Here is a 17777-nt window from a genome sequence, read left to right as displayed (position 1 = left end):
TAGCGTTAATCACGATGCTATCGGGGATACTGAGTACAAATATTATACGAAACTGTAGAGCTTTGATGTATTTGTTCTGAACAATGTTTGCAGTGCTACGACTTCTGTAACTGCTGCTTCGTTTTATTTCATTGCCCTTTCTCCGTACATTTCATCCTGTTCTTGCATTTTGAACAGTCGCATGTCAACTGATCTCGTAGCAGAGTGGTAATCGTCGTTCGTGGCGGGCTACGACGCCAGGAGTCGCAGGTTCGAATCCCGGATAAGACATGGATATTAGTGTCTGTCTCAATGAAAATACTGAGAAAATTGGTGTGTGTGAAAACTGAGAAAAATGTGAAAAAACGGGGGATACTACCGCTTATTCCTTTTCTTAAACAAAAAAGTGGTTAGCACAGCGCGCTATAACGCCAGAGGTCCCAGGTTTGATTCCGTGCCTGAACATAGAGTCGCTTCATCAATTTCATCATGTCACTCATCCCCATCTTCGCGAAATAGATTGTAATTATAAAACATCACAACAAAACATATGATAAACATTTCAGTCAACCCACTTTTATAAATTACATGGAAATGTGGCAGAAAAACGAAGTAAAATAAACCAATTAATCAAGTTGAATCTCAGCACACTTATCAGTGACGACGCCAGAGGGTTGCAGGGGGACGAATACCCCCAGTTAAACAGTCCTTCCCACCAACAGAAAACATGAAAAACTAGATAAAATGCACTTTGTACGAAAATATGAAATTTAGGGGTATTAAACGTGCGTGCCCCCCCCCCCCGAAAATATATTTCTGGGTGGGGTGCAAACTAGAAACTAATAAAACAAAGGCATGAAACGGCAAGCCACTAACATTTCATGCTGACTGGATTTTCCTGTTAGGCTGATATCAAGTCCGGCCTTATAATCAAGGGTGATTGGGTTCGAATCCAACGTAAACTATAGACCAGTCCCGATCAACACCCATCAATAGTAGTCTGACACAAACTATACAAAACTGCCTTCTCTTGTCATGTTTCCATTCACCAGAACTCTATTGGACTGCCTACCTCTGCTTACCAATATATAAGCAAGGAAAGGGGCAAACAATATGAGGACTGCCTAGGTGGTAATATTTACAAAATTGCTTTCCTAAATGGTTTGTTTTCTTTCGAATGGAACAACAGATCTTTACCAACGTCGAAATACTTGTCCCTCAAAAGAAACAAGTCACTAATTAGTGGCAAGTTCACATACTTCCTAAGTAGATTTAGTTTTTCTTCCACTTTTGGCTAATCGCAACGATCAGGATGAGTGGTGAAATTGATTAAGGGACGTTCACAAAGATCACCTATGCCCAGGGCAGAATTCGAACCCGGGACCTCTGGCGCCAAATCGCGCTGTGCTAACCACTCCGCCACGGACGTCGGCAATACTTCCTAGATAGATTGATTTAGTTTATTTTACTTCGCGTTTTGTGCCTCTTAGTTAATTTGCGAAGATTGGAATGAGTGATGAAATTGATGAATGGATATTCACAAACAGCCAAGTCCGAGAGGGATTCGAACCCGGACCCTTGGCGTCGCAGCGCGATGTGCTAACCATTCGGCCACAGGGTCCGGCACTTCCTAGATAGAAAATCCTAATATGGAAAGAAGGTAAAATGTACCACTGACTACTTTTTAAAGAAAATCGCTTCCCCTAAGGTTTACGAAATTGCCGACAAGAAATTGGTCATTTCCTATGTAAGTATACTCAATATCTTCTCAAATAAATGACTGTTTAGACGTCCTGTCACGTGTTTTGAGTTAATTCTTGCAGATATCTCGAAGATGGTGTCAAACGCAAAGAAGCTAAAATATGGGAAAGTTTATGGGCACGTAAATTGCGTTCATGAAACAAGATTAAGCACAAATTAATTATTAGATCGTCCATTGTATATAGGTAATTGATTCTCACTCTGGGCCTCGGTAAGTTCGGTGGTTCAAGTTGCTTAAACTGGCGACACAAAGTGGACAAGGAAGCCGCGTCCCCTCAGTTTTGGTGATAGAATTGTGTAAACAATTCCATGCCCGTATTAACGGTTCAATTTCCGTAAAATATATATATTTTCTTAAGGGAGGAAGGTGGTTTTTTTTTATTGTTTTTTTTTCCTGACACTAGATGCCGGAACACCTTTCTCAAAGTGCTCACTCTGCTCCCGTGACCTTTGGTAGGAGCACACTGACAATTTTATATTACACTACTTCCTGTAAATCAACATGTGGTGGTTGGTGCTTCTGTACGACTGTACTGGCCAAGTGTTTAATTGAACATGAACCATTTACAACTTCAAAAAGAAGAAAATATTTGATAAATCCTGTGCAAATCGACAAAATGGTTAAAAAAAAAATAGTGCAATAATATTTACGTGGGGTGTTGCCCTTTTCGTTTTACTTTTTTGGTGTCCTCGTGCGTTGGTGACCTGCCCCCCCCCCCCGCCCCGATTCCGTGGCTTTGTGTTATTGGTATAATACATAAATCTTATTGGATATATTAGTAGAGAATTTTTGTGGACCCCGCCTAGTACTCTGCCCACCCCATCATCTTGCTCCCCTATAAACTATTCAAGCGCCGCTCATTGTAATCGATGTTTTTCGAGAGTAGATTCCTGAGCGTGAAACCAAATTTCCAATTTTGGGATTACATTTAAAATGGTGGACCAAAGCCAGCACTTTCTATTACCTTTTGTACAGAAGAAAATAATTTGCAAGCCTTTTCTGGCGCGTGGCCTAGTCGGTAGGGCGTCTGACTGCCACGCGGGAGACTCGGGTTCGATTTCAGGGATGGGTGACCTAAGGCCGAAATATTTCCGGTAATGTCCACCGCATAAAGCAGCTCCGCGGCTCCACCAGCCTCAAATCAATGACTGCCTGGGGACAACGTGGGGGTAAAGGTGGCCGAAGCGTGGTGCTGATCACATCACCTCCAAAATGGTCAAAATCGAGAATTTGTGAGGCCCTACCTCCTCATCTCATGAATGTGCCTTCAAGGCACGGTGCTATATGGACGGGCGACTTAACCTTACTCCTTGATCTAAAATATCTAAAATTGAATGACATTCTGCGAGGCTTTAGTAGCGATATAATTTATTTTTAAAGAATTGGTATGTTGTAATACAGCTATCTTTCCTCACGCCCTATTGCGCTTTGTGGATTTTTTGTCATTTAACTTTGCTTTCCTACCTCTTTCAGCTAATCGCAACGACGAGGTAGAATGATTATTGGATGGCATAGATGAAAGTCCAAACATACATCCAACACCTTCTCCAAATTCACAAAATGGGACGATTTGGTGCTACATTTACCCTCGTGCACCCTTAGAAACTACCTCACATCCATCCAAACGGAAAATTCTGGATCAATCTTTGAAGAACTATGACCTTGCGGACACTCAAACCCGGAACCTTTTGAGTCTGAATGCTAGCCCTCAATCCGCTCGATCACCGGGTCTCCCCTATTATATTCGAAGTAAACACTAGGGGTAAAAGAAGGCCTGACCTACCGTTCATGTACATCTGATGTTGATGACGCCATAACTGATACTGACACCACCGTGATGAAGAATCATCATTCATCACGGGTTGGGCTGGCTGGACTTCGTGCTGGTAATTCATGGTGTCGCACACGTTTGATCTAGAGGGCAGGTCAAGGGTCATAAAAGTTCCCCTCCCCTTGCCCCCCTCCACACCGAAGTTCGCCACTGGGGTCCTCCAAGAAACGCCGTGGGACCTACACTATACAACACACATCCTAGTCGGCGTTCCGGCCATTCACAAAAATCCGCCACGTGCGAAGAAAACGAAAACCGCACACGACAAATGGCGATGCACTCCCGGGAACGGATCTGACATGAAAACAACACACGTTGCGCCCAATTCTCTTTCTTTATTTCCCTCGTGTGGGTCCGTGGCACTTGCCTTTCTCGCCCGATCCGCGCCCCGTGCGTGTGTATCGGTCACTGGGTCTCTGGTAGAGTGTTCGCAGGCGAGACTGTGTTACAGCACTTGGCAGGGAATCAAGGCAGTGTTGCCGAATCGTGCCTCTTCGCGTGCCCCAAGGGCGGCAACAGCGAGCGTGCACGACGAGAGAAAGTGAGAGGGGTTCGGGAAGGCACGGAAGAGATAAAGAGCGAGAGAGAAAGTAATACAACTCAACGAGCCGGTTGGTGTGGAAGTTGCGATCACATGTGCTTCCCCTCCCTCGCTTCTTCTCCAACCAACGTTTGCGGCCCGATAACAGCCGACAGCCTGGAAACGGAGGCAAGAATTCACAAGACCTTCGAACAACTTCTGTCAAAATAGCTGATTGCAAAACAATGTTTTTTTTTCTCTCTCTCTCTCTTGCCTAAATCCCCACTCCCCTCGTTCTGTTGTTATTTTTTTCTTTTTCCTCTTGCTTTCGGGAAGTAAGCGCTGACCAATTTATGTAGAAGTAATCATTTCCGCCAAAAAAGATTTGGCAGAAACTGTGGAACGCAAAATAAAGCACGGGAAAGACATGTAAAATGAAACCTTAACTTCCTAGTGTGTTTGCGCAATATATGGTCAATCTACAAAAAAAGAAAAAAACTTGGAATGCAGATGAATCGTGGTTGTAACAAGGATTGATGAATGGAATTGACACGTAATGAAAGATTTCGCTATACGAACCACGCATTGTCTAAATCCAGGATTCTACTCCAGAACCCGGTTAGATATTAAGTCTCAATGTCAGTATTACTTTCCGGTAACTATATTAATTAACAGATCTCGAATCAAAGATTGCACTCTCGAAAGTGGGTTATGTTCTCGAATCTAAGCCCCGCGACAGGTTAAGTTTGCAGCAGGTTTTATGTATCAATCTACTCTAGAGCGGCACTCAGCATCCCCGTGCCAGTCTCGCCTTACCCGCTGAGCTGTTCATATCACAGACAGTGAGAAAATCCGCAGTATTGCAGCTGAACTATTTTCTGCGCGCACGTTTGGGTCTATATATGCGAAAAGTTGCTGCAAGGTTAACCTGTCGCGGGGCTTAGATTCATTCTGAATTCTCTAACCAACATTTGGGGTGTATTTCCACGTATATCCTGTCCCTGTTCTTTCTGGAGGAAGCAAACGAAAACATGTCTTTGCAGAAGTAATGACGCGAGACGGCTTCAGCAATAAACACGTGAGAGGGAACGGGATTGCGTGGAGGGAGGGAAAGCGACTGTAGTTCCCAGCCTTCGAGCAGCGTGTACAGCTGGCAGCTGACGAGAAGAGCGCTGGCAGAAGAGGTGTGACGTACTGCCAGGCGACTCCACTCTTTTGCGTGGGGGAGGTGCTCTTCCGCCAGAACTCTTGTCGTCAGCTTGACAATGACCCGCCAAGAAGAAAACAAGACTTCCTTCTCCCCGACCACCCCAACCACCCCTAAATTCTGCAAATGAACCTGACCCTCCCTTTCCCTCTGTGCCCCGTCTCCCTTCATTCAGCGATCTTCTCGTCGGCTGCCGGCTGTACTGCTTCGCACTTTCTCTGTCGCTAATCGCGGCCTTGCTCTATAGATATCCTGGACAGAGTATAGTAGGGACGACATTTTGTAGACTAACGAGACTCTGTCTTGATTTGGTTTATTTTACTTCGCGTTTGTGCCAACTTTTGGCTAATCGCGAAGATGAGAATGAATGATGAAATTGATGAAGGGACAGTCCCAAAAAACACCCATTAAAAAGCCGGGATTCGAACCAGGGTTCATGGACGTTCGCAAGGAGGGGCAAGGGGCGCACGGCCCCCTGAAACACGGATTTCCACTGTATTTCACACATAATTTCATTTCAGTGACAGCAATTTATGTTAGTTATAAATTCATTGAAGAAACATGACAATTTCAGACTGAAATAGTGTTTTTTCAGGGGGTATCACTATTGTGGGGGGAAAATATCCCTCCTTTGCCTCCCTGGAAAAACATTATCTTGTTGCCCCTCCCTAGAAAAAATCCTGCGGACGTCTATGCCGGTGCCCCTGGCGTTGTAGCGCGCGCTGCTAACCACTCCGCCAAGAAGATCGGAGTGGACCCATGGCCAGTATTAGTGTTGCCCACGAGACGGGACTAGTGTTGCCCACGAGCCGAGACTTTGGCCTGTCTCGTCTCGTGGAAATGCTGTGAAATGCTGTCTCGTCTCGAAAATATTCGTTTGTCAAAGGGACACATGATCAATCTCGTCTCGTCTCGAATTTTTAAAAGCCTGTCCCGTCTCGTCCCGTGGGCAACACTAGACGGGACAAGCGTTTCAAAATTCGAGACGAGACTGACCACCTGTCTCGTCTCGTTTTCGAGACGAAACACGGAACGGGACGAGACGAGACAGTTCGTGAAAAGTCTCGTCTCGTCTCGAAAGTCTCGAAAAAATACAAACAAAATAATTAATCAGTTGCGAATATTTAATTACTCGGAGTAAAGGATATTCTTTGGAAATCCAAATCAGCGTCTATTACATAGAAAAAAGGCTATCGTATTTAGTTTTTATACTTTTCCGAAATCCAGTATTACTTCCATTGTTTAATATATTCAAGCTTAGTAATTTTAAGCTGTAATAGTACTCCAGATTAGGGATGGTCAAACGGATCCGGATCCGAAAAATCCGGATCCGTTTGGATCCGGATCCGGATCTGCTTGGATCCGGATCCGAGAAATCCTCGGATCCGGATCCGAAAATTCCGGATCTGGATCCGGATCCGAAAGTTCCGGATCTGGATCCGGATCCGAGAGTTCCGGATCCGCGGATCCGGATCCGAAATTTCCGGATCTGGATCCGGATCCGAGAGCTCCGGATCCGCGGATCCGGATCCGGGTCTGAAAGTTTCGGATCTGGATCCGGATCCGAGAGCTCCGGATCCGCGGATCCGGATCCGGGTCTGAAAGTTTCGGATCTGGATCCGGATCCGAAAATCCGGATCCGGATCCAAGAGTTTCGTATCTCAATCCCATTATAATATTACCACACCTTAGTCCTACAAGAATTTTTTTCAAGTGTTGTTCCTAAAATACTTTGCTACGCATCGGCTAACACACTCGTGCACAAATGTCCGAAGTGATTTTGTAAATGCCATTGAAACGAATATGTATTCATTCGAATGTATTGGAAATGAAAACACACATAAATGTGAGACATTCCATTCCAGGATGAAACCTTTAACACATATAACAAGATAGAAATGTTATAGAAAAATTATACAATTGTTCTACAGTTACAGTTTTACAAATTAAAATAAAACATTATAATATATGTAGTGTTAAATAATTACAAAGTGTAAGACTAACAAGGGAGGTTATCTAAAGGTCCCCCTCCGATTTCCATGAAACTTGGCAGTATAGTGGGGCCCAAAGGAAGAATTACGTGTTTTTTTGTTTCAGCTAAAAAACGGTTTTAGGGGGCAAAACCCCCTCAAATGTCAAGATGAGGACAAATTGAAGTGAGGATCTGACCCCTGTGTCTTTCCGATTTCCATGAAACTTGGCAGGTGTATAGTGGGGCCCAATGGAAGAAATACGTGTTTTTTTGTTTCAGATAAAAAAACGGTTTTAGGGGGCAAAACCCCCTCAAATGTCAAGATGAGGAAAAATTGAAGTGAGGATCTGACCCTGTGTCCCCCTCCGATTTCCATGATACTTGGCAGGTGTGTGTATAAACGGGCCCAAATGAAGAAATACGTGTTTTTTTTTGTTTCAGCTAAAAAACGGTTTTAGGGGGCAAAACCCCCTCAAATGTCAAGATGAGGACAAATTGAAGTGAGGATCTGACCCCTGTGTCTTTCCGATTTCCATGAAACTTGGCAGGTGTAAAGTGGGGCCCAATGGAAGAAATACGTGTTTTTTTGTTTCAGATAAAAAAACGGTTTTAGGGGGCAAAACCCCCTCAAATGTCAAGATGAGAAAAAATTGAAGTGAGGATCTGACCCTGTGTCCCCCTCCGATTTCCATGATACTTGGCAGGTGTGTGTATAAACGGGCCCAAATGAAGAAATACGTGTTTTTTTTTGTTTCAGCTAAAAAACGGTTTTAGGGGGCAAAACCCCCTCAAATGTCAAGATGAGGACAAATTGAAGTGAGGATCGGACCCCTGTGTCCCCCTCCGATTTCCATGATACTTGGTAGGTGTGTGTATAAACGGGCCCAAATGAAGAAATACGTGTTTTTTTTGTTTCGGCTAAAAAACGATTTTAGGGGGCAACCCCCCTCAAATGTCAATATGAGGACAAATTTAAGTGGGCATTTGATTTGTGTGTCCCCCTCCGATTTCCATGAAACTTGGCAGGTGTATAGTGGGGCCCAAAGGAAGAAATACATGTTTTTTTTTTTGTTTCAGCTAAAAAACGGTTTTACAGGGCGAAACCCACTGAATTGTCAAGATGAGGACAAATTGAAGTGGGGATCTGACCCCTGTGTCCCCCTCAGATTTCCATGAAACTTGGCAGAAGAAATACGTGTTTTTTTGTTTCGGAAAAAAATTTGTTCTAGAGGGCAACCTCCTCTCAAATGTCAAGATGAGGACAAATTGAAGTGGGGATCTGACCCCTGAGTTCCCCTCCGATTTCCATGAAACGTGGCAGGTGTATAGAGGGGCCCGAAGGAAGAATTACCTGTTTTTTTGTTTGAGCTAAAAACTGTTTCAGGGGGCAAAATCCCCTCAAATGTCAAGATGAGGACAAATTGAAGTAAGGATCTGACCCCTGTGTTCCCCTCCGATTTTCATGAAACTTCGCAGGTGTATAGAGGGGCCCAAAGGAAGAAATACGTGTTTTTTTGTTTCGGCTAAAATACTGTTTTAGGGGGCAAAACCCGCCTCAAATGTCAAGATTAGGACAAATTGCCGTGGGAATCATCTGACCCCTGTGTCCCCCTCCGATTCCCATGAAATTTGACAGGTGTATAGAGAGGCCGTATGCCCCCTGTTTCTTCCTATGCCATATTTACGTTGTTTCGGGGACTTCAATTTCTCCTCATCTTGACATTTGAGGGGGGGGCTCTATACACCTGCCAAGTTTCATGGAAATCGGAGGGGGAGACTTAGACCTCCCTAGTAAGTAAGTGTATTAATTAATTACAAACCGCGCACGCGAGCACACACACTATATATATATATATGTGTGTGTATGTATATTATATATATATGTATATTAGCAGGTAACAATATGTTATAAGCACATTCTTACTTTCCAAAGAAGCGCATGTGGGATGGCAAAACGGATCCGGATCCGAAAATTCCGGATCCGGATCCAAAAGTACCGGATCCGGATCCGAAAGTACCTGATCCGGATCTGAAAGTACCGGATCCGAAAGTTTTGGATCCGGATCCGAAAATTCTGGATCCGGATCCGAAAGTTCTGAATCCGGATCCGAAAGTTCTGGATCCGGATCCGGATCTGAAAATTCCGGATCCGCGGATCCGGATCCGGATCTGAAAATTCCGGATCCGGATCCGGATCTGTAAATTCCGGATCCGCGGATCAGGATCCGGATCCACAGATCCGGATCCGAAAAATTTTAGGATCCGGATCCTAAGGATCCGGAACCAACCGGATCCGGATTTCGGATCCGCCAGGATCCGGATCTGGCCACCCCTACTCCAGATAGAAGTTCTTTGCTAAAATACCGATTCAGATATCTATATGTATAAAAATATTGTGAGAGAGAAGTATTCTCGATAATTTCATTGAATGGAAAATTTATGAAAAATATTGTAAACCTTACGAAAATTGCGGGCTTTGTTTGCTTTTCCATAGTAATGAAATTTATTATTTGTTTATCCTTAAAACAGCTTAAATATATTTAACGTCTTTAAAGTAAAAGCTACTGCTATAACGCGCAGGGTGGTATTTGTAGGGGGGCATTTCCCACCTCTGGGTACTTGTATCCCCCCCCTCTGCTTGATAAATTTTATCCACGGGAGGAAATGTTATATGGCATAAAGTCATTATCTCATGCTGTCCCTAGACAGTCAGTAGAATTTCCCCCACTGGAAATTTCTTAAATACCACACTGAACAGTTAAGTGAGACATACAATAGTTGTTATCTTCAAAACACGATTATTCCCGCACAAGGAATAAGGAATTTTCCACATAAAATCGTGCCATCTAAGGAACGGACCTAAAGCAATTTTTGTATTCTTCTCATGGAAGGAAGTGATGTGCTTTTTGACATTAACCTCCCTTGCTAATCCAAACCCCTCGCGGTCAGTAATCATTTTCTCTAGGTATCTCTCACCTTTTAACTTTTTATTAAGCATTCTGTCTGTTTAAACATGACATTTCCCAGCGGAGGGAGAATTCTCTCCCTTCAAAAGAATCGGCGAAACGGGAATTCCGCTTTCGCCGAAATTTTTACTTGGATGGGAAATATGATATAATGCGCCACTGGGTAATTGGGCGAAATGGGATTCGGCAAAAAGGGAAGACATGGAAACTAAAATTGGAGCAAGAAAACACCTGAATTCTGTGAGGAAATGTAATCAATTTGTGGCATAACTTCCCTGGGTGATCGTTATCCTCTCCTGTTTGTCGCGGCGCTTCGGCACGAAGAATTTCATTTATTAGTGTTGGTTCGTTCGCAAGCGACACTTCTCGCTTTTCGCCTGTCTTGTGTTGTTTGTCGCATAGGTCAGACCGAAGTAAGAAGTGACCGGACCAAAGTAACAACCTATGTCAATTTCCGAACCTAAGTAGCACGACCAGCTGCACGTGTCACTGGGAAAAGGTATTTATTATCACTGCCCATATCAACATCTCATTTCTAATTAATTTCTTGCGTCGGTTAAGCATTCTCTTATTTCTCCATATTTCTGGATGTTCCAACATTTCTTCGATTCTTTAGCAAGCTCTTTCGAGTTATTTCTGTAAGATTCCCCCTCGCAAAATGTAATTCGCCACACGATGCCCGTAACGAATTTGCCCAGTTGAAAAATCCTGAAATTTCCTCAACAACTGCTACCCCAAGGGCTTCCTTCCATTCATCCTTGCGCCAAACGATGTGGAGGTAGCCACTGCCATTGTTTAGTGAAGGTCCTCTTCCAGCCTTATTGGGGACAATCGCCATAAAATTCTCTCCAGCACAAACAGTTCATTCATCGCGACCCCTCTTCTCAAAATCAACAGCTCCATCCTCAGTACTGGTTCTGGTTGCAAACTCTTCAGATTTCGTACCAAAAACCTGGTAATAGGCCAGTATATTTTAGTTAGATACTCTGCGTTGACGTAAAGAATCTATATTGCCTGAAGTCAAAGGAGTAAAAAGCGACATGCAAGAGGCAAGAAGTGACGCCTGCGACTTGGAAATGAACCCTCAGTAATAAATATAACCTTCAGAACGGAAGCGACATGACGAGCGGGACGTGTCGCTCGGACTTGACCGTTTTCTAATGTAGTGCATCGTGTCGCCTCTATCCGTTGGTAGCGCGTGCGTGGGGAAAGCCTGCTTAGAGACTAAAGGAGCTCGTGTCGCTTGTCACTTCGGTGCGAAACCCTTGTGTCGCTTGGAGATTCCACCGATCGAACGCAGGCTTGCACGGCGTCTCATGCCGCCACGGTGTGCAATACTGCTATTGATTGGCTAGTTCCCAAGCAGCATGTGTCGCGTGTCGCTTCGGTTTGAACTCTCCCTTACATGAAACCTTGCAACCGAAGCGACGCAACAAACTGTTCGGGGTCGATTGTCGCTTGCGTGTTGAACGGATCAGACCGTTTTCTGAATACCTTGCGTCATGTTGCCTCGGATTGTGAATGCTTGCTAATAAACTGAAGTTGCCTGTGTCACGTGTGAGCTACCATGTCACTTGTCAATTCGTTCTGAACGCTCCCTCAAGGGAGCTTGCAGACCAAAGCGACACGCGACAGACGAGAAGCGACAAGCAAACAAACGCTTGGAATCCAACACTCAGTAAATGTGACCTCCCGAACCGAAGTAACACGACAAGGTGTTCGTGTTCTTTATCGCTGAAACTTAATATCGTTCATAGTGTAGCCTCGGTCTGTTAGTTGGTAGTGCATACTATGGCGTGAATATTTGCCTATATACGAAAGGGGCTCGTGTTGATCGTAACTTCGGTGCAAACTCCCCATGCGGCTTGTCGCCTGTCGCTTGTTGCTTTAGTCTGAAAGCTCCCTTAGTGTACGATGGATAAAAGAGTTGATTGAAGGCAGAAAAACAACAAAGTAGATTTCATTCTCTACATATTGGTAATTAACAAACATTATATTAAATACTAGCCTATTGGCCGTCGTTGCTAGGGTATTTATTTATCCCAATCTTCTATTAAACAGGAAAACATTGAATTCTAACTATAGTGTAAAATGAACTTGGAGTTGAACGGGATTGAAAGTGTCACTATTCATCTTAGCGACCCCGGAAACTATGGATTCCACACTAATTTTACATGTCACGGTCGTTTTACATGTCACCCTCTTCCCATCCCCACCCCTAGGGGTGCCAGACGTGTCTTGGAGTTGAAAGGCATTGGGAGTGTCACTATTCATCTTAGCGACCCCGAAAACGATTGATTCCACACTAATATCGGTCGTTTTACATTTCACCCCCTTCCCACCCCTTCCCTAGGTGTGCCAGAGGTGTCTTGGAGTTGAACGGCAGTAGTTGTATTTGTGGTATTACTGGCGCGATAAAGTATGAGCCCCCCTCAGGCAGATTTGGCTACACTTAAAACTAGCTCAAGATGTGCATATGAGCTTATTGCTCAAGTGTGGTACTCTGTCTAACCCAAGATTTTTGTAAAAATGCCCTCGGGAATTTCCCGGGAAAGTATGACCCCCCTCAGATTGATTTGCCTACACTTACAAAAGCCACATCTGTGAGATTGTTGTCCATAAGCTTGTCAAAAATATGCCCCTCTTGATATTTTTTTTGGCTACACCCAAAACTAAGCCAAAAATACTCATATGAGCCACCCACACCCACACCCACACATATTTACTTCCGGTCCACTTCCGGTCACTTCCGGTCCACTTCAACGTATGTTGAAACGTTTATATAGGAACAATGGGCATTGATTGCCACTTTTCAAATCACAATAGCCTATGGGTTGCAAACATGCTTTTAGATTGCTGTATAATTGTAAATATTGTTTATTTTACAGCCTATTCTGTTAAGGCAGTCAAACCCTGTCAGAACAAACAGCAATCAAGTGTAACATTACAGAGTGAGCATGTAGAGTTGCACAGAGTGCATTCAAACCTGTAGAATAAACAATACAGAATAAACAGCAGTCAAATATGTAGAGTGAATAGCAGTTAAACCCATGTCAGGATTAACAACATTCAAACCCTGTCAGGATAAATATTTAAATATGTATGTATTTATAAATTAATTAAGTATTAATATGTATTTCCTGTTCAACAGGTACAGCAAGCAGCCCTGAATATCTCAGCAGGTTCATAGAAGGCATAGACAGCAGACAATGTAATATGAGATTATTGTTGAAACAACAGAACTTTGTACCTGTCAAATATTTTATATGCTAGGAACAATATTAGGTTATAGAAGGAGTGGCATATGTGTGTTTTATCTTTGCATGGATAATTCTGCTACAGGATTTTTTGAAAGAAGATGCATTTCAAAATACATAAAATCCAAGTCACTTGTTGATGATTTCAAGCTTAGATTCTCTGGCCTATCTGAGTATGACCTGTTTGCTGTACAGAATGAAACTGAAATGCAGTGGGTGCTTATGAGTGACAAGATTTTCCAGTACCTGTGCCTGAAACTACTTAGCAGGTTTGAAAAATTTGTATACAACAGGTGCAGGAGAATTGTTGGATTTTTTATCAATTTTTACACAGATGAATATTATTATTACTGCATGTTGAAATTGTTTGATAATTACTGGTTCAACAATTGCTATGAATTGTTTGCAGAGTATAGGATGTATACAATTTCAGATCAGAGTTGAAATTGGAGGCATTACAAATTTTCAAATAAAATTATTGACAAGAAATTAATAGATGAGAATATTGAATTTGTTACAACAGATAATGGACACTTGTACAGCAGGGAAGATTTTAAGCAAAACCTTGTCTGGTACTCCCAGTATACACACCTGAATGAGCTTATTATGTATTTCCTAAGGCAAAGATTTAGGGATTGCACCTATGATTGTATTGTTGAATCTCTAGATGAGAACAACCTGAATGATACATGCAGCTGTGGAAAACAATTATCCAGTCTGTCAGTGTAATAATTCAAATGTATTTCATCAGTGGTCAAGTGAGCATCAATCTAGTGCTGCAACAGCCCTGAGCATCTAAGCAGGCAAACAGGACAGAGACAACAAGCAAGGTAATTGAGATTATTTTTATTGAAACAGAGCTCTGTGCTAGAAACAATCTCAACCTAGGGCAGGCAAGCAGGGGTGTTTATGTAAATTGCACATGTATCTTGTTTTCTATTAGAATTATATGGAATTACCTGATACATGTGCAATTTACATAAACACCCCTGCTTGCCTGCCCTAGGTTGAGATTGTTTCTAGCACAGAGCTCTGTTTCAATAAAAATAATCTCAATTACCTTGCTTGTTGTCTCTGTCCTGTTTGCCTGCTTAGATGCTCAGGGCTGTTGCAGCACTAGATTGATGCTCACTTGACCACTGATGAAATACATTTGAATTATTACACTGACAGACTGGATAATTGTTTTCCACAGCTGCATGTATCATTCAGGTTGTTCTCATCTAGAGATTCAACAATACAATCATAGGTGCAATCCCTAAATCTTTGCCTTAGGAAATACATAATAAGCTCATTCAGGTGTGTATACTGGGAGTACCAGACAAGGTTTTGCTTAAAATCTTCCCTGCTGTACAAGTGTCCATTATCAGTTGTAACAAATTCAATATTCTCATCTATTAATTTCTTGTCAATAATTTTATTTGAAAATTTGTAATGCCTCCAATTTCAACTCTGATCTGAAATTGTATACATCCTATACTCTGCAAACAATTCATAGCAATTGTTGAACCAGTAATTATCAAACAATTTCAACATGCAGTAATAATAATATTCATCTGTGTAAAAATTGATAAAAAATCCAACAATTCTCCTGCACATGTTGTATACAAATTTTTCAAACCTGCTAAGCAGTTTCAGGCACAGGTACTGGAAAATCTTGTCACTCATAAGCACCCACTGCATTTCAGTTTCATTCTGTACAGCAAACAGGTCATACTCAGATAGGCCAGAGAATCTAAGCTTGAAATCATCAACAAGTGACTTGGATTTTATGTATTTTGAAATGCATCTTCTTTCAAAAAATCCTGTAGCAGAATTATCCATGCAAAGATAAAACACACATATGCCACTCCTTCTATAACCTAATATTGTTCCTAGCATATAAAATATTTGACAGGTACAAAGTTCTGTTGTTTCAACAATAATCTCATATTACATTGTCTGCTGTCTATGCCTTCTATGAACCTGCTGAGATACTCAGGGCTGCTTGCTGTACCTGTTGAACAGGAAATACATATTAATACTTAATTAATTTATAAATACATACATATTTAAATATTTATCCTGACAGGGTTTGAATGCTGTTAATCCTGACATGGGTTTAACTGCTATTCACTCTACATATTTCACTGCTGTTTATTCTGTATTGTTTATTCTACAGGTTTGAATGCACTCTGTGCAACTCTACATGCTCACTCTGTAATGTTACACGTTTGATTGCTGTTTGTTCTGACAGGGTTTGACTGCCTTAACAGAATAGGCTGTAAAATAAACAATATTTACAATTATACAGCAATCTAAAAGCATGTTTGCAACCCATAGGTCATTGTGATTTGAAAAGTGGCAATCAATGCCCATTGTTCCTATATAAACGTTTCAACATACGTTGAAGTGGACCGGAAGTGACCGGAAGTGGACCGGAAGTAAATATGTGTGGGTGGGTGTGGGTGTGGGTGTGGGTGGCTCATATGAGTATTTTTGGCTTAGTTTTAGGTGTAGCCAAAAAAAATATCAAGAGGGGCATATTTTTGACAAGCTTATGGACAACAATCTCACAGATGTGGCTTTTGTAAGTGTAGGCAAATCAATCTGAGGGGGGTCATACTTTCCCGGGAAATTCCCGAGGGCATTTTTACAAAAATCTTGGGTTAGACAGAGTACCACACTTGAGCAATAAGCTCATATGCACATCTTGAGCTAGTTTTAAGTGTAGCCAAATCTGCCTGAGGGGGGCTCATACTTTATCGCGCCAGTAATACCACAAATACAACTACTAACGGCATTGGGAGTGTCCCTATTCACCTTAGCGACCCCGGAAACTATTGATTCCACACTAATATCGGTGGTTTTCTATTATTTTTAAATGTCACCCCCTTCCCACCCCCGACCCTAGGTGTGCCAGGGGTGTCTTACTCCCACAGTATTTCTTCCCAGAGTGTAGTTCATATGTGTACTAAGTTTGGTCAGCGTTAATGTCACCAATTAGCTTAGCGACTCCAAAAACTATGGATTCGACACTAATCTTGGTAACTTTTTACATTTTAATTTTCACCCCCTCTCAACCCCCATCCCGATAGGTGATGAACTTGGAGTTGAACGGCATTAGGAGTGTCACTATACATCTTAGAGACCCCGAAAACTATGGATTCCACACTAATATCGGTCGTTTTCGATTATTTCCACGTCACCCCCTCCCCTCCCCCACCTCCCGGGCTGTCTTACCCCCCACAGTATTTCTTTCGAGATTTCAAGTGATACACGTAACAACTTTGGTTGAAATCGCTCCAGGCGTTCGAGAGTTATGCCGGAACAAACATACACCCACACATACATCCATTTTTATACAGGGTGACTGGTAATTAGATTTATTCCCTGAAAGGGGTTAAAGTAGAGACAATTTGCAATAAATATGACCATATGATACCCCGTCCGAAAATTAGTAGTTTTCGAGATAATCAAATTTCAATTGTTTATTAAAAAAATGACAATTTTCCACATAAAAAGATGAATAATTTAAAGAACTGCTCATTGTATGGAACTTATTTCAGTGTTTTCTGATAGCTAACAAATAAGTGGTTCGTTGAAAGAAAAGTTTTTCCCAAATAACAATCACATGTAAGTAATGGGTGGGTATAAACTTACAAGTGATGATATAAAATTGCACTCTTAGTTTACTTGGCAACGTATTAATAACAAAAATGGTATGACACGAAGCGTACAAATTACTTAAATTAATTCCTTGTGACATCTGCTACCCAACAAGGTACAAATGTTGCTGACATTCACATTTGTGTACAAGAAATAATACTTCATTCATCTTCATGTGAATGGAATCAATGAACAATACAATTAAATAACATTACACGTCTTGCTCAAAGTGGGCACCTCCGTTACGAATGCAGCCACGCAGGTTTTTACGGACATTTGATCTCTTAACTCGTGATGTGATGGTGTCCTTGAAGTGTTGACTGGCTGATAAGATCCTCTCCCTGAGCTCTTCTTGCTAGTTTACCGGTGTTTTGTCATGTGGCTCCAAATGTAAAAGTCGCAAGGCTTGAAATCGGGGGATCGAGCCGGCAAGGGGAATCGAGCCGCCTTGGCCAATCCATTTCTTTGAGTAATTTTCATCCAGCCACAGTCGCACGCCCAGGCAGAAGTATGGATGGGCGTAATCAACAATCATTTGATCGAGCCATTTTTCCTGCCCCAAATCTTAAAAGGCATCACTTATGAACATTTCTTGAGGAACGGGATGGCAATGTAGCCTCTAGCTACAAGACATG

At 42.3% G+C, this 17777-nt stretch overlaps 1 protein-coding gene across 7 annotated transcripts in view; it reads right to left on the bottom strand.

Annotated features, from left to right (window-relative positions):
- Positions 1-17777, bottom strand: part of Pdp1 (PAR bZIP family member Pdp1) — a 374616-nt gene that overhangs the window by 252960 nt on the left and 103879 nt on the right. For 4 of the 7 annotated variants that reach the window (XM_083126356.1, XM_083126358.1, XM_083126360.1 and 1 more), the window contains exon 1: positions 3525-4007. The exons of 1 other annotated variant lie outside the window; for it this stretch is intronic. In XM_083126356.1, the coding sequence (XP_082982482.1) occupies positions 3525-3678 (154 nt within the window). In that variant the 5' untranslated portion in view covers positions 3679-4007. Of the gene's footprint in view, positions 1-3524; positions 4008-17777 lie in introns of those variants that run through there. 2 more of the 7 variants (XM_083126359.1, XM_083126362.1) reach the window with 1 other exon arrangement.

Source organism: Lepisma saccharinum, chromosome 8, assembly GCF_977018435.1.
Source record: "Lepisma saccharinum chromosome 8, izLepSacc3.1, whole genome shotgun sequence".
Taxonomy (NCBI): Eukaryota; Metazoa; Arthropoda; class Insecta; order Zygentoma; family Lepismatidae; genus Lepisma; species Lepisma saccharinum.
Note: the sequence above shows the minus strand (reverse complement) of the source record. Positions and strands in the feature narration are given on the sequence as shown.